Source organism: Schistocerca nitens, chromosome 6 (assembly GCF_023898315.1).
Source record: "Schistocerca nitens isolate TAMUIC-IGC-003100 chromosome 6, iqSchNite1.1, whole genome shotgun sequence".
NCBI lineage: Eukaryota > Metazoa > Arthropoda > Insecta > Orthoptera > Acrididae > Schistocerca > Schistocerca nitens.
This window is the reverse complement of record NC_064619.1, coordinates 659,230,903-659,254,538: the sequence shown is the minus strand read 5'-3', so window position 1 is coordinate 659,254,538 and position 23,636 is coordinate 659,230,903. Positions and strand designations below refer to the sequence as shown.

The following is a 23,636-nucleotide window of genomic DNA, read 5'->3' as shown; positions in this document are numbered from 1 at the left end:
TCTTTATTACAGAGTACTTTAATTGTTATGGAAACTGACCATTCTTAACAGAAAAATAACAAATATGGCTAAGTATAGGGTTAACATGTGCAGTATAGTACTTTAATGTCCTGCTAGGCACTCCATCATATCCATGAGATATGATTTAATTATTGATTCAATCTCCCCCTTGTCAGTATCACAGAGGAGTGTTTCAGACATCAATTTGGAAAGGCATTTTCCAAGAAAGTTGTATAATTTGCTGTAGAAACTAAGTTTTTATTTAATTCACCATCAATGCTCAGAAAAATTTTCCGATTTATCATTTAATGATTGTTAAATATGTACATATATCTGACTTATCAGTAACAGAAATATTTTCACTATGAACTGACTTTATTTCGTCAATATTGTGCTGCTGATCAGACATGTCCTTTACAACTGACCATATGGTTTTAATTTTATTCTGTGAATTAGCTATTCTATTTGCATACCATAAACTCTTTGCCATCCTAATAACATTTTTAAGCACCTTGCAATACTGTTTGTAATGGGTTACTGTAGCTTGATTGTGACTACTTCCAACATTTTTATGTCATTCCTGCTTTTTTCTTCATGATATCCTTATCCCACTAGTCAGCCATCCAGTCTGCCTTTTACTGCTACTACCCCACTTAGAATGCTCTAGTGGAAAGCAGTTCTCAAAGACCATGAGAAATGTGTTAACAAAAGCATTATCTTTGTCATCTACATTATCGACACTATAAACATTGTGCCACTCTTGTTAATTAACAAGGTTTAAAAAACTCTCTATTGCCATTGGATTAGCTTCCCTACATAGTTTGTAATTATATGTATTTATGTTCCCCCATTTTGAGTTTCATTCTCGTAGTACAATTTGTCAGTGTGACTCTTTGCCTTCTGGTATGAAGATGTAACTCCATCTATTCAATAAATAGCCTTGCCATTAATAGCAAAGCAATGTAGTTTCATAATCACAGTTTAATGGTCCACAGAAGGTCATAGAATGTCCCAAAAGAAAAATTCTTATTGTTTAGCTAACCAGGCAGTAGTTATGAGATCATAAATGGGTTTCCCTGTAGAGAATCCTGCAGGAAGGCACAAATGTGATGTAGTTAACAATTTACACTATGAAAAATGAGTGTTTATTGTATGTTAGGTAACTATCTTAAATTTTCTTGTAAGTCAAGCAGGACTGAATATGTGATTGTCACACAACGTATTTAAATGTAACGTTTGGAATTCACAGTTCCACAATCCTCCTGGCCTCAATTTCTGCAAGCCCCTGTTCCACACCCTTCACCACCATGCCACATTGTCTCCCACTTCACCCTATTAATCTAGACACACACTAGCCTTTCCACAGTCTTGGTATGACTTTCTTTTATCTCTCCTCTCAATCCAGACTTCCATCTCAGTAACATCTATCTGCCCTGTCGCCTTTCTTCAGTAAGCCACCTTTCTCCATCACCAGCCCCTTCCCTTTTCTGCTTCCTTTCTTCTCTTACCCATCCCACCTGACACAGCCCCTTACCCTTGTCAAGCTGCAGCTCTAAGACAGTTTAGTTAGCAAGGAAAATATAGCCATTTGTGTATTAATTATCTTCACGGAAGGACATTGTGCAAAATCTCAGATATATTTTCAATTTCATTTGTGTGGCTGTCAGCCATGCAGCGCCTGAACTATATGGTGGGTGGTTATCTTTACTCCTGACATAACTTGTTTTTGTAATTTGCCATCACCTTCATTTTTCAGAAGCCCTTATCCCGAAAAAAAAAAAAAAAAAATGCTAATGAACAGAATGGAAAATCCTGGAATTGAACAGATGGTTCTCTGGCTGTATGCTAGTTGCCAATGTTTATACCACTTTGAAATCTTATTCAGGTCTGACTGAATATTTTTGCAATGTTTTTCAGATGATACTTCATTATAGATAACCGCATCATATGCAAAATGTTGGAGGTTACTATTAATATTGTCTGCAGTTTCATTTACACATATATACATGAACAACCAATGGCCCCATCATGCTTCCCTGGGGCACACTTAAATTTACTTCTACATCTGTCAATGATCTCCATACAAGGTAACATGTTTTGTCCTCCCTAACTAGAAATCGAACCATACACATATTTCACTTGATATCCTGTATGATCACACATTTGATAATAAGCATAGATATAGTATTGAGTAAATCCTTCTGGAGATCAAGAAATACTAAATATAACTGATTGCCTTGATCCATGGCTTTCAGGATGTCAAGAGAGAAAAGCAAAAGTTGGGATCTGCATGAGCAATGTTTTTGGAATCCATGCTGTTTGGCATTGAGGGTGTCATTCTGTTTGAGATATCTCATTATGTTTGAGCTTACCCATGGATACAAGGATAGTGGATGGTAGTTTTGTGAATCATTTCTGCCACTCTTGTTGTAGACAGGTGTGACATGTGCTTTCTTCTCACTACTGGACACCATTTTTTGTTTGAAGGATTTTTGGCTCTTCAAAATTTATTTGCTGACTGCAAATTTCTTGACATCAGCTGTCTTAGATCTACAACCCAATAGTGACAAATGAATATTTGTGCCAGACTGGGACTTCAACCTGGATTTCCCACTTATCGCAAACGGTTGCCTTAAACACTTCAGCTATCCATGCACACTCCCCAAACTGACCCATCTACGTCCTCGTATAATCAGGCTCTAAATTCATCACCTAATGCTCACAACACTACTTGGATTTATGCAGCAGACAGAGTGAGACAACAAGGAATCGAAACGAATGCTGTTCTCATCATGTGCCTGCCTAGAGTTGAAATGCTTACATGCTTGTCTGATAGAATAGACTCTCTGGATCATCAACAGTATCTGTTCTTTCAGACATGCAGGTAAGGATTTATGGTGTATTATGGTTGTAAGAGGGGCTAACTCAGCTGCAAACTCTGTATGGAATCTGGTATGGACTCCATTGGGCACTAGAGCTTTGTTGAATTTTAGCAATTTCACCTTTTTGTCAATGCCAAGAACACTAAAATTTACATCACTCCATCTTTGTAATGGTGTGAAAATTAATTGTGACAATACTCCATGGTTTTTCGTGTAAAGAAATATTTTAAAATGGATTTCATCATTTCTGCTTTTACTTTTTTATGCTCAGTTTCAACTTTTGCTGCCTCTAATAGCCTTCACATACGGCAAGAATTTCTTTGAGTTTTGTGAGAGATCTTCCAATAATACACTACTGTGTTAGTTGTTGAAGGATTCATGCATTGCCCTCTTGACAGCCATACAATTTTCATTTAGGAACTCTGGATCTACAGTCGTATGCTTCATTTTACACCTATCATGCATTAGTGTGTGTTGGCTTTTATTGATTGTGTAAATAAGTGTAGCTGACAATATGAATGGGAGAATTCATAAATTTTAATCCAGAATGAATATTTATTATAAGTGCTATCCACTTTGTCAAAACATTACAAAATTTTGATATTTTTATGAAAATAACTGGATGTGGTGATTTACATGGATAAATAACCAAGACACATTATCACCTGCCTGTGATGAATTGGTTATTACCACATAAACGATAAAAACTTTTACATTCATAATTTATATTTGCCTTTGGTGTAGTATTAACAGGACCCAGGTCCTTATTTCATGACAACTCGGCACTCTTTGCTTTCAACTTCTATTTTATTTTCTTCAAGACAAAATTACTGGCTTCGTCACAGACATAATTACAGTACCAAGTAGTAAACAGACTCACTCAGTTAGTGACAACGACAACAACTACCCTACAGCAGTACTATTCCATAACTCTTCCTATTTTGTAAACCTAGCAAGTGCTTTTCCTTCATCTTTCTTCCTTTCCCTTCAGTGCTTCTGTCAGAAGAAAGAACCATTGGCTCCAAAAGCTTTTGCATTTCCATATCTTTTGTATGTGTTTTCCCCCACCACCACTTAGTAAGTAAATTTTTTATCCATCGAATTATATCTTCAAACACTGATTATTTTTCTTGATATATTATATAGTCATTTAGATTAAATAAATTCCTTTGCTGTTTTACAGCAATTTTACATTATTTATTATTCATATATTGAAGGACATGATACTTGTCTTTTCTTTACAATTGATGTTTTTTGTGGTGAAACAGTATTACAATACTACTATACATTTGCAGCTCCATTACAAGAGTCCATGAGATTAACAGCTGTATTACACATTTTAGGTGTCCCTGTGCCCTACTTAACTGATTTGTAAATTACATTAGCATGCAAATAAACCATATTCTATCAGTTTCTTAAAGTACTTGTCTTTTGTGATAAATGTGTACTTGTGTATACTGTCATTAGGCAAACAGAATATTTTATATGAGTACATGATTAAAGTTTCATGTTTTCTCTATTGGTAAATATCTATGATTTTTTGATTTAAAAAAGTTTGTCATATTTTGGATAGTTAACATAAAGTAATTATATACTGGATTTTAAACCAATGTCACTGTTTTAATTCATTTTGAGTAGAACTTGTGCAGTTTCAGTTTAATGAAATGCTGTCTCAGTAACTGCATCCCAATTGTAATATCTTCACACAGTGCTGATTTTTTTTTCAGTGTTATGTCTGATAACATTATTCTCTTGGTTCCTGCCTTCTGATTGTGGTCAGCGACTTACAGTTTGTGTGGTGTCATTGTTTTTGCACATGTTCTGCCTGTTACATGTGGCTTTTGAAATATACTTCTATGGAAAATCCGTTCCTCATTTGGGTGAGTAACAGTATCAAGTTTATAAAACAATGTACTTCCTTTGCACTTAACACATGAGGAATTTTGTGCATTGCCATACTGTTCGTAATGAGAAATTACAATACACAGATTGGATGAGCAACATTTACTAGTTACAGCTACAGTCATAAATGGGACTTAGCAAGAATAACAGTTTATATACCCTTGTGTAAGGTATTCCTTGTGTTCTCAGTCATTATAAGACTGATATTAAACATCTTCAAGTAGATGTTACTACATTCATGCTGCCACTTCACCACAATTATTGTAAGGCTTATCCTTGATTTTTCCATTTATCATTGAACTACTATTGCCATATGCCTATACATTCTTCTGGTCCATTTTATTCTTTTTGCTGAAATTCATTGAGTATGTTTGTACATCTACATACAGAATCCACAAGTCACTGTAGGGTGTGCAGTGGAGGTATCATGTACCACTATCAGTCATGTCCTTTCTTAGTCCACTTGCAGATGGAACAGGGGAAAAATGACCATCTGTATGCCACAGTATTGGCCCTAATATCTCTTATTTTGTTTTGAAGACATTATGCAAAATGTATTTTGGCAATAGTAGAATCATTCTGCAGTCAGCTGCAAATGACTGTTCTTTCAGTAGTGTTTCACAAAAAGAAAATTATCTTCCTTCCATGGAGTTCCATTTGAGTTCACGAAGCATCTTCCTAACATTTGCTTCTTGATCATACCTACTGATAACAAATCTAGCAACACTCCTCTCAATTGCTTCAATTTCTTTCTTTAATCTGACCTGTTGGGGATCCAAAACACTCAAGCAGTACTCAAGGATGGGTCAAACAAGTGTTCTATATTCCGTCTCTTTAGTAGATGAGCTAAAAAATCAAGGTCAACCATTTGCCTTCCCCACTACCAATCTTATATGCTCATTCGATTTCACATTGCTTTGCAACATTAAGCCCAGATATTACTGCTTGCCCTCTGTAATAAAAAAAAAACTGAGTAAAGGAATCAATGATCAACCTGAACATCTTGTGACATGCAATGAACAATACCGGGGGGAGGGGGGGAACCTATCTGTGCCAAGCACTACACTAATGATATTGTGTTCCAACATTAATGAGCTGTTTTCCTACTCATCTGCATTTACTTACATTTTGAGCAAGCTACCATTCGTCACACCAACTAGAAATTCTGTCTGAGTCATCCTTCATCTTCTACATTCACTCAGTGATGATACTTTGCCATGTACTACAGTGTCATCAGTAGATAGTTGCAGATTCATGATCACCCCATCCATCAGATCATTTATGTATGTAGAGAATGAGAACTGTACTATCCCACTTTCCTAAAGAACTCCTGGCAATGCCCTAGGCTCTGATGAACACTTGCTGTCAAGGACAACATATTGCATTCCAATACTTACAATGTTTTTGAGCCATATCTGGGAACATATTCTGTATGTTTGGGCCTTTGTAACAGTCTGTCAAATGCTTTCTGGAAATCTAGGAATATGGAATCTGACTGTTGCCCTTCGTCCATGGATATCGTATGAGAAAAGGGCTATCTGATTTTTGCATGAGTGATTCTTTCTAAATCTATGCTGGCTTGTGGACAGAAGCTTTTCTCATCTTTTTGCAGACACACAAATTTCTATTAATTTTTGCCTTCTGACATTTCCACTTTTTTTTTTTTTGTTTCGACTTGAAAGTGCAACAATCTCTGTTTCCTCAGCATATTCCACATTTTGTTACTGGAATACGTTGGGTCTTTTCTGTTCTTAATCAAATTACTCAGCACACATTTCTCCAGAGTGCAATTTACAATCAGCTTAAACTTGACCGATAATTCCTCTACATCCATTTTATTGGAACTAAATGATGTCCATCCATTATCTAAGTAGGATGCTAATGACTGCTTATCTGCTTTTTTCCAACATAAATACTCTTCTAACCTTCTTGGTGGATTTTTTTTTAGCTTTAGTAACATCAGCTACGATGATGTCATGATCAGTAATCCCTGTATCTATAGTGACACTGTTGATAAGGTCATAATTGAAACCAGTTTCTAAATACAAGTAAATAGTGATATGGACAGTTTTAATTTCAGTTTTAAAAATCAGTTACTTCCATTTCTTGGATGGCTGACATTTCCAGGGCACTATGAGCAAAATTATAAAAAACTGTACCTTCCTTAAGTTTGTGTGGAAAATGTTGAAAGCATGTGTTGCAAAGTAAAGTCTTGTGTTCACTGAAATAAGCTAGTGCATATAATTAACAACAAATCTCATGAGCAAATAGACATTCTACAATATCAGTGTAAGAAACACCATGATAATTATTGTTATTTCTCTTTCTTAGGCTACTCTAAACAAAATGTAAAACAAACAAATTTATTTTTCCTCTGTAACTTACAGATATATTTCTCAAAAATCTGAAGTTCCCATTCCAGATTTACAGGAAAGTTCCAAAGGACAGTCCAAGAGAAAAGAAATTCATCACAAGTATCCAGTAACCAATATTACATGAAGGAACAGTCATCATTCGTGGTAAACACAGCAGTCACCGACTGCTGCAGTGCCAACTACTTTGCACACAGACCTCCACGAGATGTGATGAGAGTGGCAAGTGTGATTGTGGCTGGAGAGTCACACAATTAGTATCCTCATTGGAGTATGAATAGTTGTGAAAATACATATCACTGTCTGGAAAGGATACCAAACCACACACCTGTACTGGAAATAGATGTATCACAGCATGAAGAAGCCTGACAAGCTGCATCACTGTAAAAGTTATTTGCTGAGTTTTCTTCCAAGCCTTATGAGGTGGTGAACTTTGCCACATGTATACCAGATAGTACTCAGCAGCTGTCAGTGGCCAGAATGTTATTTTTATCACAAGTTTTCTGTTTGCTCTACACACCTAGTGTCTAAGGAAGAGATTATTTGTTAGTAATGTTAGGGAGCAAATAGGCTCATATGAGATGATGCTGTTAGCCCAGCATGTAGTCCACAATTTTTGAAAAACTTTAAAAGAAAATTCCCAAAATTACACTTGGACTACTTTAGTGGCATTTACAGGTCTATCATGAAAGTCATAAAACAATTGATTATATCAGTAAGAAGCACTTTAATCAACAACAACACGGATTACAGCCTTAACAAGTTTGGGGGCCAGCAGTTGGGTTCATTAAAAATGACATAGAGTTTCTCTGCAACAACAGTAAACTGACATCTGATAGAAGCAGCATATCAACAGGTTTGTTGTGCATTAGCCACACCCCGGGTCCAACTTCACATGCGACAGTGACAAGAGCAGACCACTGGATGAAGATGGGAGGGTGAAGGGGTGGAGGAGGAGGAGGGAGGGAGTTGCATTCAGATATAAGCCCTGCGGTTGTCTCTTAACAGTCAGTTAATCAATGCACCTGTTGATGGCAATATGGTCATGCACCCAAATATTGTGATATTGGATAAAGAGGCACATAAGCCCAATATTTATTTCCTTATGTTTACATATTGTGTTTACTAGATTCCCACATAGATTTTGATATATGAAACACATGTGTGACATTTATTACTGAAATTAATCAGCTTAAAATACTTAAACAAATCATATGATTAAATCTATATCCACCTGTTGGTTGTTTATCTTTCATACCTTAGTAATTATTCTTTATTTACAGTTTATTCAATGTGCATTATAACATCTATAGAGTAATAAATGTCTTTAAGATTGCCTTTCACTATTTCACCATGGTAAATGTGCTACCCTCTCAAAAATCAGGTAAATTTATTATTTCCACTTATTTGTTTTTATTTTCTAGATTTCTGATTTTACTAATACATATGACATTTCCATATTTATTGGACTGGAATTCAATGTGTGCTATGATACTTTACTTATGATAAAAATGAAGCAATAGGAAAGTCTGATTCAGTAACAATATAAATGTAACACAGTATGTGTTGTAAATTCTATGCAGTCTTGTGATTTGATGATATCACTTCAGCAGACATTATTACAATTTCAGTTTAAATTATTGAATATTACCATCCAAAATAATCAGATGCACAGAAGAAAGAAAAGTATAGGCTGAAGAAATATACAATTTTGTGCTAGCAAAATAATGAGTAACATGAAAATTAATCATATTCTGATATGTGTCTGGCAGTTTGTAAGTGTCCAATGGCTAACTGATAATAAAAATGATCACTATACACTGAGCTAAATTATTGTGTTTGTTTATTGAAAGATGTCTTAAACCCTCAAAATAATATTGCAAAATAATATGATTATTCAAATACCCTTACCCAGACACATGCTGCCTTATTTCAGTGCTCCTTCTGCGTGACTCCCTTATAATAACATGCACATCACTGGTGGGGGCAGTGCTGTCACAAGGTTTGTTCTATGCATCAAGACCTGTGCCAAAATGGCTTAATGAGGTGATAACATCACCAGCAAGCCGTTTATTAATGTATCCAACCAGTTTACCCTCACAACAGGTATTTATATCATTATTGTTATTGTTATTATTATAATTATTATATTTACTATTACTGTCAATAATGCTGTGGTTTTTATTTATTAAACTTAGTATTCGCAAATAGTCACAACAAGCTTATATGGATCTTTTCTGTTGTTTCAGTTTTACCCAGTCTGTTTCACCAACTGAATTTCCATACTTTTAAAACCTGTGTCATTTCCTTTCCTTTCACTTAAACTGAAAACCTGATACTGTTCATTCACCATTAAAATTGATCTTTTTTATGTCACTTGCATCAATTTCTGCCTTTCATGATCTTATTGTGTATATTTTATATATAACAACAATATAAAAGGATATATTGCTACTCACAACACAGAAGAGGCACCAAGTGGCGGACAGGCTTGTTATTTTATGTATTTATTTTATTTATCTTTTTATTTTATTTATCCATCTGTTGACAATAAATATTGTATGGATGTTGTCAAGGGTACATGTAAACCATTTCAAAGAAATGGGACACAAACAATATATATGTAAAAAAGTACAAAACAAAATAATACAACGAAGTTAATAATAATACAATAAAATTAATGTAGCCTATATACATCCCTGCTTGTTATTTTAAATGCATAGTCTGTTTTTCATAAGGCTTTAGTTTTGTCCTCCCTAAACGGGAACTCCTTATGTACACAACACTGCTTAAGTATATATTTACATCACACAACAGCTGTCCTTTAAGTATGTAAATGTAACGAATGATTAGGTACAGATAGGGTATTTTCCATTTGCCTTTATAAATATCATCAGAAAAAATTTATTGACCTACATAGTCATTTACAGAATAAAAACATTGTTCTACTAGAAATTTTTTAAATTCTGTTTTAAATTTGTTATCATCTTCTAACTGCCTGATGTTGACTGGCAGTGCGTTGTACAGTTTTGCACTGATATGGCTCACATGCCTTTGTGTATTCGTTCTTTTTGTTTGCTGAGTATGGAGTGCTGCGCTATTATGGGTGTTGTAGTTATGAAAGTCATCATTTGTCTCAAAATGTGGGTCCTGACATACAATACACATTTGTATATGTATAATGATGGTATAGTGAGTATTCTAAGCTTTTTGAATATGGGTTTTCAGTGTGTCTGTGGATGACTGTGAGTTATTATTCAGATGGCCCTCTTCTGCAACAAAAAAAATTTGTTTTAGGCGCCCTGTTGTGGAACCCCAAAATATTATTCCATATGTGGCAAGATATTGAAAATAGCTGAAAAATGCCATTCTGGCACACTCTGAGGTACAAACATTTGCAATAATTCTGAGGGCAAAATGGGCTGAATTAAGTTTCTGTACAAGTTTTATTACATGGTCATTAAAATTTAAGTTTTCATCCACATGAATCCCCAGCAATTTTGTGGATGTCACTCTGTCTAAGGCTTTGTCACCCCACACCAGATCAAGATTTACATTTTGACATCTTTTCCCAAACTGCATATAATTTGTTTTATTTACATTCAGTGTCAACCTGTTTGCATTGAACCAAGAGTGGATGTAATTTAGTACTTTATCAGCAGTTGTTGGTAGCAATTGCTTTGGTGCACTTATTATCACACTAGTATCATCTGCAAATATTATTGCTTTGGCTGCATCATCTGAGGTGTGAAAATCATTTATATAGACAAGAAATGATATGCACCCTGGGATGCTGCCTTGTGGTACTCCTATTTCTACATTTTTTGCCTCTGATACTGAATTTATTTGTTGGTGTCAGTCCTACAACCTGTGTTCTGTTTTTTAGGTATGATTCAAACCATTTTATCCCATCCCATGTATACCCAACGCTTCTTTAAAAACGACTGCTGGATGTTATTTAACTGCTGGCTAAGTCCTTCAGTCAGAGGTAGACAAAACACATGCACACACACAAATGGCCACCTTTATCTCCATGTGGTAACAGCCTGTTGTGACTGCATCTGAGATGAGTAATCATCTTTGCTGGACTGGGTAATGGAGGTAAAAAGAGTCATGAACTAGGGAAGGGAATGGGTAGCAGTGTAAGGGACGGGAAATATGCCAGCACTGCTCATGGGAGTGTGCAGGAATGTGGTGGGACAGGATAGTGGGCTAATAGGTGAAGTATAAGGAGGTGTCTGAGATAAGCAATTGTCTTTGTTGGGGTGAGTATTTGTGTAGGGAAGAGGTGTAGGGTGGAGAGGGGGTGAGATAGCAGGGAAGAAGTGGGGGAAGATGTTAACAATGCCTGCAGGAGTGTGCAGGGACATGGTAGTGGGTTGCTAGAGGTGCAGCATCAGGAGGCTGTGCTTGCGGAGGGGAGAGGGGGATAAAGGGTTGAGAAGATTGATTGATTGATTAATTTTTATTGCCCGAAAACAAAACATTTACAGGGATGTAAAGCTTATATACGCAATGTCAATAAATGTACAAACATAATGACAATAAATACACAAATAATTAATCTATGTTAGAATTTATGTTCACAGAAATCTTCCATTGTATAAAAACAATTTTGAATTAATAAAGTTCTTACAAATATCTTAAATTTTTTTCAGCTCCAGACTCTTAACAGACTCTGGTAGTTTATTGAATAGCTTTACAGATGTGTGTTTGAAGCTGTTTAGAGTTTTGGTATATGAGCAGTAGTCTTTTTTACATCATTACAGTGTCATGTGTTATAACTATGTACATCAGAATTCAGATCAAAACTAGACAAGTTCTTTTTAATGTACAAGAGACACTGAAATATGTATATACATGGCAAGGTCATAATACTAAGTTTAATAAATAATTCTCTACAGTGAGTTCTAGGTGGTACTTTACATATCAGTCTGACAGCTTTTTTCTGGGCTGTAAATAAGCATTTTGAGTAGCAATTATTTCCCCACTCTCCATACGTCAAATGAGAGTGAATATAACTATAATAGACAGAAAGCAAAATTTTCTCATCTGCTCGAGAGAAGTAGAAATGGAAAAAAAGATTATACAAGTGGGCTGGTGGGATAGAAGATGTGTGTAGGGTGGGAGCAGGGAAGATGATAGGTGGATGGAGGGCAGGGGCTAGTAAAGATTATACAAACAAACGATGTGTTACAGTGAGAGTTGCCACCTGCACAGTTCAGAAAACCTGGTGTTATTCGAAAGAAGCCATATGGCACAGGCTATGAAGCAGTCTTTGTAGTTGAGCATATTGTGTTGGGTGACATGCTCAGCAACTGGGTGGTCCTGCTGTTTCTTGGCCAAAGCTTGGCAGTGGCCATTCATGCAGATAGAGAGATTGTTGGTGGCAATGCCCACATAGAATCCAGCATAGTGATTGCAGTTATGTTCATAGATCACATGGCTACTTTCACATGTGGCCCTGCCTTTGATAGGATAGAAGATGCCTGTGACAGGACTGTAGTTGGTGGTAGCAGAGGGGTTTATTGGACACGTCATGTATCTAGCTCTATTGCAGGGATGTGACAATATTATGAGAAGGAAAGTTGCTACTCACCATATAGCGGAGATGCTGAGTCACAGACAGGCACAACGAAAAGATTTTCACACTTAAAGCTTTCGGCCATTGGCCTTTGTCAATAATATACACACATATGCACACACAAACTCACGCAAACGCAACTCTCACACACAACTGCAATCTCAGGCAACTGAAACCACACCTGAGACTGCAGTTGTGTGTGTGAGCTGTGTTTGCATGAGTGTGTGTGTACATACGTGTCTCTATTGTTGACAAAGGCCATTGGCTGAAAGCTTTAAGTGTGAAAATCTTTTTGTTGTGCCTATCTGCGACTCAACATCTCCACTATATAATGAGTAGCAGCTTTCCACCTTATAATATTATTACATCCCATCCTGGATTTTCTATTGCAGGGATATGAGTTGTAGGGCCAGTGGTTGGGAGCAGGTGTGAATTATGATCAGACAAGGATATTGCAGAGGTTGTGGTGGTATACCACTGTGACAGAGGTGGGGAGGATATTTCACATTTCAGAGCACAACAACTGGTAGTTGAAACCCTGGTGAAGAACGTGATTCAGTTGCTCCAGTCCTGGATGGTACTGAGTCACAGGCAGTATGTGCCACTGTGGCCAGACAGTGGGTATGTGGGCAATGGTAGATGAATGGGAGGACAAGGCATGTGAGATATGTGTCTGGACCAGGCTGGGAGGGTAATTTCAGTCTGTAAAGATCTCAGTGAGAACTGTGGCATATTAGAGGTTGGCTTCTTGTCAATACAGATATGGTGGCCAAGGGTGGATAGGCTGTGTGGAAGGTATTTTTGGTATGGAATGGGTTGAAGCTGTCAAATTAATGGTACTGCTTGTGGTTGGAAGGGGTGAGGTGGGTGGAAGTACTGATGTAGCCACCTTTGGGGTGGATCTCAACAATGAGGAAGGCGGCTTGTTGGACTGAGGAGAGCCAAGTGAAGCAGATGGGGGAGGAGGTGTTGAGGTTCTGGAGGAATGTGGATTAAGTGTATCTCACACATAGTCCATATCATAAAGGTTTCAGTGACAAATCTGAAACAGGTGAGCAGTGTGGGATTCTGAGTCATTAGGAAGGATTCCTCTAGATGGTCCATGGAAAGGTTGGTATATGGTGGTGCCTTGTGACTGCTCATTGCTGTACCACAGATCTGTTTTAGTGATGACTTCAAAGGAGTTGCAATTCATATATAATAAGTTTATGTCTCCTCTACCACACTTTGTTTTCTTCAGTAAGTATATTCATTTGATTACACATTCATTTTGAGGCTCAGTACATTTTTTGGATTTTATTTCTGGTCACAAGTTTATTTATTTATGTTTGTGATAATTTCCTACAAAAATATGCAGCATGTCACATTCCAAAAGATTACACAGTCTGCAAAACAGTATAGAAATAATGACAAATAAAAATAAATTTGTGAATCTTAAATGCTATAAGGGAATGATACCCTAATTACATTACATACAGAATTACATCAAAATATTACACTAAATGAAATTTTATAATGACAGCAAACTAATTGTGAATAACACATAGTTCGCCTACCTGTTTGTTGAGTATGGTTATGTCACAGTGCTAACGACTTCAACAGAAAGTAACATAGAAGACCACATGCATGGCATCACACATAAGAATGACACTGACAATGAATTCATACAAAAAGGAATTGAATATGGCAAAGTCAAAATTAGTACACCTCTCAGAGCTTAATAGCTCAAGACATAGGGACAGACAGCCATATTAGTCATCAGCTCACACAGGGTGTTGCACATCTGTTACAGTGACTTCACAAATGATCCTGTTCAAGATATGACAGGAAAAATCTGTGACACAACTGAATGCAAAGTGGTGGGAGACTGTATTGGGACAGATCATGCAACTGGATCATCCACAAGGGAACGACCTATGCAGTATAAGTTTGAGTGCAGAAGTGTCTTAATTATGGACTAGGATGTTTTGTAGGTCAAGTGGATGATAGTACACCACTTCCCTTAATTTTGGGGCATAACAAAAAGTAGACAAAGTCCTGGCAAAATATGATGTTCAGTTTTATATGTTTTGATGATACCTCATGATAGGGGAAGTACTGGCTAGTGGCTGATTCATAGTTTCAGTGGGTTTGTTGATGTAATTGGAACAAATAATGAATGCAATCTGTTTATGAGTCGACTGGATAGAATGTTGTCCATGAATGGAGACTCTGGCAAGGTTGTCAGTAATTTCAGTTAACACCTTGTGTGTTGTGATGCTTCTGGGAACAGTCTTGAGCACTTAACTTTCATATTTACTTTTCATCAAATTGACAGCCCTTAAAAAAAAAAAAAAAAAATTTAAAGAAACTTTCCTTTTTGAAATATGCCTTGTATCCACCAACAAAGTTTTTGTGGTACAGTAAATAATAAATGAAATAGCCAATTTGTTGATTTTATCTTTCACTTATTTATTTCTATAAAGACATACACAGATTTATTGTCACAAGATCTCATCCAGGTCTGGCGCAATACTGACTGATCTCTTGTGTCTATCACCACTGGTGCTTCTATAACGTGCAACAATTACAAACGTTTTCATATATGATTTGAATTGTACTTAATTAAACTTAACAGTTGAAAGCCATGTGCTTCCACAAGACTCATTACAGAACCTAGTTTGAAAAATAGTGGCAAAAAGATTTATATAATTAGTATATTGAAATAAATTGGTTTTCATATTGAAATTTTGTGAAATATTCACTGCTACAATTGATTGACTACATTCTTTAATTACTTTGTAATTACAACATGAATTTTGATACTAACATGATTTCAGTGTCAGTACATTGAGTTCTATCATTATTATTACTGCTTTTTTGTATCCTGACTTACAAGCAATATTCTCTGTGAGTATTTACATTTGGTCTAATATACTTTAAGTTTACTGTACAGTGTCTCCATAAGTAAACTGGATTAGTGTATTATGTACCTAATTTTGCCATAATTAATTCTCATGGATATGTTAACTGTAAGGCAATACAGTTGAAAGTTCTGCATGTATGTAATGTCAGGTAAACATCACTTAATAGTATTACAATCTCCACAAATTTGATATCATTCTCTTCACTGTTTACTATCCCATTCTGATGCATTATGACCTCCTTCCCATGGCAAATGTGCCAGCCGCCACATGTATCAAGGAAGTACGGAAGAAGCTTTTTAATGTGGAACACATGTCAGTCATCAGAACAAGGATATTGATGGTAGTTGGTGCATTTGATAAGGATGGAGGATTTTATGAAGCCACTTTGAGAGATGGAGATGAACTTGCAGGAAAGAAGCTCATTTAGTTGAGAAGTGGATTTGGCAGTGGGTAATGAGGCTCTGCATATGAGATTAGAGGCTGTTTTTGCAATATGCCCATGTCATGAAAATGTCATTAGAGAATCTGTGCCAGATATGGAATTTAAAGCTTTGATACTAATCTCTACTTCTAACAAATTGTCCTACTGCGTGCAAACATTGAGGATAGTGAAAAGTTTTGGATATGCATTGCAGGATGCCTAACTTTTATTTTTAATTTTTAAATTAATCATCTGACCTTATAAGATGAACCAAATGAAGTGACTGACACAGGAGTAGGACATTGGGCTTATATTCAGGAGGATGGCAATTCAAATCCCCATCTAGCCATCCTGACTTAAATTTCTTGTGATCTCCCAAACTCATTTAAGGTTAATGTGGGATAGTTCCTGAAGTGGCATGACTTACTTCTTTCCATATCATTGCCTAATCTGAGGTAGTACTCCATCTCTAATAGCGCATTTTCATGGTATGTTAAAACCTAATCATCCTTTCATTTTCGTAGGGTGATTTCTTTCAGAATAAAGGAAAAATTTCTCTTATGTTGTTTAAATAATTATGTGAATTTGATAAATGTTTATATTACATTTCATTTTCTTGGAAAATTAAACATTCAATACAGAATATCAGTTTTATTGACAACTCGTAGGTGTTATGATGTGTAGCATAGTACAAGGACTAGTTTAAGTCGGAGGTTAACAATCTTGGTGTGAGTTGGTAAAGACAACCAGTAGGAATAGGTAATGAAGGTTGTGGTCCCCTTCAGTAACATTAGCTTCATATTTGATACATTCTGTTCTGACAAATTGTGAACTTAGCCTTATACTTAGTTTAGCTATTTTTTATTTCAGTGTTAGTTCATTGTAGTCACATTAAATGCACTTTCCTTTATGAATAATTAAAAGAGCCATCTTAATTCAGAAAAAATTATATTACATAGTAGGCAAATCTCCAACAAGTATTTTGATAGTTATTATCTACAAATTCAAGGGGTAAAGGAAGCACTATGTAACTCTTACCAAAACTTGCATTATTTTCTTTAAAACCTAAATTTTATGCAAAATAATGTTCTTAATCTTCTCTTTTGTACAAATAATTTAGTTGTTGATGTTATTGTTGTAATCGTCAGTTTGAAGACTAGTTTCATTCAATTCCCCATGCTAATTTATCTTTTGCAAGCTTTTTTCATAACTGTTGTTGTTGTGGTCTTCAGTCCTGATACTGGTTTGATGCAGCTCTCCATGCTACTCTATCCTGTGCAAGCCCCTTCATCTCCCAGTACTTACTGCAATCTACATCCTTCTGAATCTGCTTAGTGTATTCATCTCTTGGTCTCCCTCTACGATTTTTACCCTCCACGCTGCCCTCCAATACTAAATTGGTGATCCCTTGATGCCTCAGAACATGTCCTACCAACCGATCCCTTCTTCTGGTCAAGTTGTGCCACAAACTTCTCTTCTCCCCAATCCTATTCAATACTTCCTCATTAGTTATGTGATCTACCCATCTAATCTTCAGCATTCTTCTGTAGCACCACATTTCGAAAGTTTCTATTCTCTTCTTGTCCAAACTATTTATCGTCCATGTTTCACTTCCATACATGGCTACACTCCGTACAAATACTTTCAGAAATGACTTCCTGACACTTAAATCTATACTCAATGTTAACAAATTTCTCTTCTTCAGAAACGCTTTCCTTGCCATTGCCAGTCTACATTTTATATCCTCTCTACTTCGACCATCATCAGTTATTTTGCTCACCAAATAGCAAAACTCCTTTACTACTTTAAGTGTCTCATTTCCTAATCTAATTCCCTCAGCATCACCCGACTTAATTCGACTACATTCCATTATCCTCCTTTTGCTTTTGTTGATGTTCATCTTATATCCTCCTTTCAAGACACTGTCCATTCCATTCAACTGCTCTTCCAAGTCCTTTGCTGTCTCTGACAGAATTACAATGTCATCAGCGAACCACAAAGTTTTTATTTCTTCTCCATGGATTTTAATACCTACTCCGAATTTTTCTTTTGTTTCCTTTACTGCTTGCTCAATATACAGATTGAATAACATCGGGAAGAGGCTACAACTCTGTCTTACTCCCTTTCCAACCACTGCTTCCCTTTCATGTCCCTCGACTCTTATAACTGCCATCTGGTTTCCGTACAAATTGTAAAGAGCCTCTCGCTCCCTGTATTTTACCCCTGCCACCTTTAGAGTTTGAAAGAGAGTATTCCAGTCAACATTGTCAAAAGCTTCCTCTAAGTCTACAAATGCTAGAAATGTAGGTTTGCCCTTCCTTAATCTTTCTTGTAAGATAAGTCGTAAGGTCAGTATTGCCTCACGTGTTCCAGTGTTTCTACGGAATCCAAACTGATCTTCCCCGAGGTCGGCTTCTACTAGTTTTTCCATTCGTCTGTAAAGAATTCGTGTTAGTATTTTGCAGCTGTAGCTTATTAAACTGATTGTTCGGTAATTTTCACATCTGTCAACACCTGCTTTCTTTGGGATTGGAATTATTATATTCTTCTTGAAGTCTGAGGGTATTTCACCTGTTTCATACATCTTGCTCACCAGATGGTAGAGTTTTGTCAGGACTGGCTTTCCCAAGGCCGTCAGTAGTTCCAATGGAATGTTGTCTACTCACAGGGCCTTGTTTCGACTCAGGTCTTTCAGTGCTCTGTCAAACTCTTCACGTAGTATCGTATCTCCCATTTCATCTTCATCCTCTTCCATTTCCATAATATTGTCCTCAAGTACATCGCCCTTGTATAGACCCTCTATATACTCCTTCCACCCTTCTGCTTTCCCTTCTTTGCTTAGAACTTGGTTTCCATCTGAGCTCTTGATATTCATACAAGTCGTTCCCTTATCTCCAAAGGTCTCTTTAATTTTCCTGTAGGCAGTATCTATCTTACCCCTAGTGAGATAAGCCTTACATTTGTCCTCTAGCCATCCCTGCTTAGCCATTTTGCACTTCCTGTCGATCTCTTTTTTGAGACGTTTGTATTCCTTTTTGCCTGCTTCATTTACTGCATTTTTATATTTTCTCCTTTCATCAATTAAATTCAGTATCTCTTCTGTTACCCAAGGATTTGTACTAGCCCTTGTCTTTTTACCTACTTGATCCTCTGCTGCCTTCACTACTTCATCCCTCAAAGCTACCCATTCTTCTTCTACTGTATTTCTTTCCCCCATTCCTGTCAATTGTTCCCTTATGCTCTCCCTGAAACTCTGTACAACCTCTGGTTCTTTCAGTTTATCCAGGTCCCATCTAATTAAATTCCCACCTTTTTGCAGTTTCTTCAGTTTTAATCTACAGGTCATAACCAATAGATTGTGGTCAGAGTCAACATCTGCCCCTGGAAATGTCTTACAATTTAAAACCTGGTTCCTAAATCTCTGTCTTACCATTATATAATCTATCTGATACCTTTTAGTATCTCCAGGGTTCTTCCATGTATATAACCTTCTTTCATGGTTCTTAAACCAAGTGTTAGCTATGATCATGTTGTGCTCTGTGCAAAATTCTACCAGGCGGCTTCCTATTTCATTTCTTAGCCCCAATCCATATTCACCTAGTACGTTTTCTTCTCTCCCTTTTCCTACACTCGAATTCCAGTCACCCATGTTTTGTGGCGGCCTTCGTAGCGACAACACTTCGCTGTAGAAACGGCCTACGAAGTCACCGCCACACTTTTAATAGCGGGCCGACCGGTCCGCTGGAACAGTGAACAGTAAGATGAAAACCCAAACACTCGGATTAAATGAAAGTCGGTACTTATCTTTATTAACGACGATACAGAACACAGTGGTGAACATGGTCTACAGAAATCTGTCTAGTTTGAGTCGGTGTGGCTAGGTCGGCGTCGGCTGACGACAAACAGCAACTCTGCTGCGATGAACACACAACGGACTAGCAAGTACACAATTCGGTGGCGAGTATACAACTGAGCGGCGAATACAGAACTGTCCTAGCGCTCATGACTCCAGCGCTTAAGAAGCCAGAAGCCAGTGGTGGTGCGCGCAGACTTGCGGCGATTTCCTGTATCGCTGGCGCTGCTTATGCGGACGACATCCGGACTTTGATGCTGCCAACCTTTTTGGCAGCGGGCTCAGTTGGCATTACTGGCTAGGATATAACACTCCTCCCCCCCAAATCGCCGCACCGTCGTTGAATAATGACGTGGCGAGCGTCGACGGCGGGGGAGGGGTCTGGCCACAGACGTAGCAGAACAGACCGGGGCGGAGACTGTTGTCGGTGGCAGTCCCCGGTCCGCACCCCCGCATTGGCTGCACGGGGCCTCGGGAAACACCGACTGAAAACCGAGGTCAGGGTGCACGCCTGTGACCACGGGCGCAGCTTCTGGTACTGGACGCGACGGGGCGTCGGGACCCACGAAGAGAGGCAGCGTCTCCTGACGCTGCGTCGACGGCTGCTGAGTGGGCGCCGGACTAGGCGCTGCGGTGTCAGACTCCTTGGGGGTGCCCAAGGAAAGCGGCTGCAGGACAGGCTGCACAGCCACCGCTTGGGAAGGCGGCCCGGCTGAGGGGTCGACGCCCATCAGCTCCGAAGGCGGTGGCGACTGAAGAGGGACGGCAGGCGCCGGAGCGACCACCCGGGGCGCTCCCGCATGAAGCTGCGCGGGAGGCATCAACGGGACGGGCTGTCGGCGTGGTAGCGGCGACGGCTGCTGCTGCTGCTGCCCTGGGGGCGGCAGCGAAGTCGGAAGGCGCGGCTGGAACCCGCCACGGACCAAATCTGTGGACAAAGAACGAGTGGCAGAATCCGGGCGGCCAGCGCGGCGCAACTGGTTCTGATGCCTCCTGTGCACCCCAGTAGCACCTTGAACAGTATAAAAACCGCGACCCTGGACACTTATCACGGTACCACGTTCCCAACGACGGCGACCGTGATAAACTCTGAAAAAAACGGCGTCGTTGCACTGAAAACGCGTGCGATGCTCAGAAGCTGCGGGTCGATCCGGGGGGTGCAACAACCGTAGTAGGGTGCGATGACAACGGCCGTGGAGATGCTCCGCAGGCGAAGGGCCATCGCGTGGCGTGGTCCGGTACGACGACAGGAACGTGATGAGGGCCTGCTGACGAGAGTGCGTAGCACGAAGGCGGTCCATATGATCCTTGAATGTGCGTACAAAACGTTCCGCTGCACCATTCGATTGAGGGTGGAACGGCGGAGTAAGAACATGGCGAATGCCATTGGCAGAACAAAAACCTTCAAATTCAGCAGAGGTAAATTGTGGACCATTGTCAGACAGTAAAACTTCTGGAAGACCCTCAATACAAAAAATTGAAGTCAACGCCTGTATAGTTTGTGCAGACGTTGTAGACTGCATGGGCACAACAAACGGAAAATTACTAAATGCATCTATCACGATGAGCCAACGAGAATTCCAATATGGACCAGCGAAATAAATATGTACTCGCTGCCAGGGACCGGCAGGGCGTGCCCACTCAAAATAGCGGTGAGGCGGAGCGGCTTGGTGTTCGGCACACGTCGAACAATCTGTAGACATCTGCGTAATCTGCTTATCAATACCGATCCATGTACAATGACGGCGGGCAAGCTGCTTGGTGCGGACCACTCCCCAATGACCTTGATGCAACAAGTCGAGGACCTTGGATTGGAGCACCTGGGGAACCACTACACGAAGCTGGTCATTCTCGGTGCGTAACAGCAAAACTCCGTGCGAAACAGACAACAGATGACGTTGCGGATAATAGTGACGAACCACAGGATCCGATATGTCCTTTGCCTTGGACGGCCAACCACGTTGAACAAAACGTAATAGTAAACTCAAATGAGGATCCGTAGCTGTCTCATATGCCACCTGACGATAATCAATCGGAAAATCCCAGAGGGATTGATGCTCATCGGCGTCAATCTGATGGCAAGAGTCGTCAGAGGAATCGAAGACCTCATCCACAGCAATCGGCAATCGAGAAAGCGCGTCAGCGTTTGCATGCTGAGCTGTAGGGCGATACAGTATCTCATACTGGTATTGTGATAACAAAAGAGCCCAACGTTATAGTCTCTGAGCTGTCCGCTGAGGAACTGGTTTAGACGGATGAAACAGTGACGTCAGGGGCTTGTGATCTGTTACTAAATAGAATGGTCTACCATAGAGGTAGTGATGGAATTTTGTGACACCGAACACAATAGCCAACGCTTCCTTGTCCAATTGGCTATTATTACACTGAGCCTTGTTTAGCAATTTAGAGGCGAACGCAATAGGACGTTCGGTGTTACCGACTCGGTGAGACAACACAGCACCGAGGCCGAAAGAAGAAGCATCACAAGCTAACACCAGAGGCTTGTTAGGGTCGTAATGGACCAGACAACGATCATTCAATAAAGCCTCTTTAAGCTGCTGAAAGGCTGATTGGCAATCAGCTGACCACACAAACGGAACATCTTACGGCGGAGACGATGCAACGGTGCAGCAATCTGTGATGCATTAGGTATAAACCTAATATAATATGTCAATTTGCCAAGAACTGCTTGCAATTCATGCAGATTGCGAGGGGCGGGCAAATCACGAATAGCTGCTAATTGTGACTGGGAGGGATGAATGCCTTGAGCATTAATAACATGTCCCAGATACTCCAACTCCGTAAGGAAAAATGAACATTTATCGATGTTGCAACGTAGGCCTGCCTGAGACAACACTGTAAACAAACACTCCAAATTACGGAAATGTTCAGCAGGCGTCCGACCGGACACAACAATATCGTCTAAATAGTTGCAACACGATGGCACATTAGCCAAAAGTTGGGACAAAAAACGCTGAAAAACAGCTGGAGCTGACGCACAACCAAAAGGCAAACGCAGAAAACGGAACAACCCCAACGACGTGTTTATGACAAAATACTGTTGTGATTGCTCGTCGAGGGGCAATTGCAAATATGCTTCACGGAGATCAATTTTGGAAAAGAAACGAGCTTGCCCTAACTTATCCATCAGCTCGTCCGGTCTAGGTAAAGGAAAAGAATCAATGACAGTCTGAGGATTAACTGTCGACTTAAAATCAGCACACAAACGTAACCTGCCAGACGGTTTCTTTATAATAACTAAGGGAGAAGCCCACTGGCTCGCTGAAACGGGTTGAATAACACCGTTGTTTTGCCAACGACGAAGTTCATCTTCTACAGGTGCCCGGAGGTCGTGAGGCACTGGACGAGCACGAAAAAATCGAGGCTGAGCATTATCTTTTAACGTAATATGAGCGGCAAAGTTCGCAGCACAACCGAGTTCGTCTTTAAATATGTCACTGCATCGTTTACACAAATCGGTTATGCTGTCTTGAGGAACAACAACAGAATTAAGTTGCAACACATTGTCTTGGATAGACAGGCCAAACAAGTCAAAACAGTCTAATCCGAAAATGTTTACACTGTCTGTAGCGCGGAGCACTGTGAATGAAACTGTTTTTGTGTTGCCCCGGAATGTGGCCGGCACGCTACATACACCTAACACAGGAATGTGTTCGCCACTATAAGTAGCCAAAGAATGTTTTGCCGCTGAAAGT

At 39.0% G+C, this 23,636-nt stretch overlaps 1 protein-coding gene across 2 annotated transcripts in view; it reads left to right on the top strand.

The window, feature by feature from the left end:
- LOC126262606 (acetylcholine receptor subunit alpha-like) overlaps positions 1–23,636 on the top strand; it is a 276,417-nt gene that overhangs the window by 236,687 nt on the left and 16,094 nt on the right. For both annotated transcript variants that reach the window (XM_049959357.1, XM_049959358.1), the window contains exons 7-8: positions 4,610–4,762; positions 9,093–9,262. In XM_049959357.1, the coding sequence (XP_049815314.1) occupies positions 4,610–4,762; positions 9,093–9,262 (323 nt within the window). The remainder of the gene's footprint in view (positions 1–4,609; positions 4,763–9,092; positions 9,263–23,636) is intronic.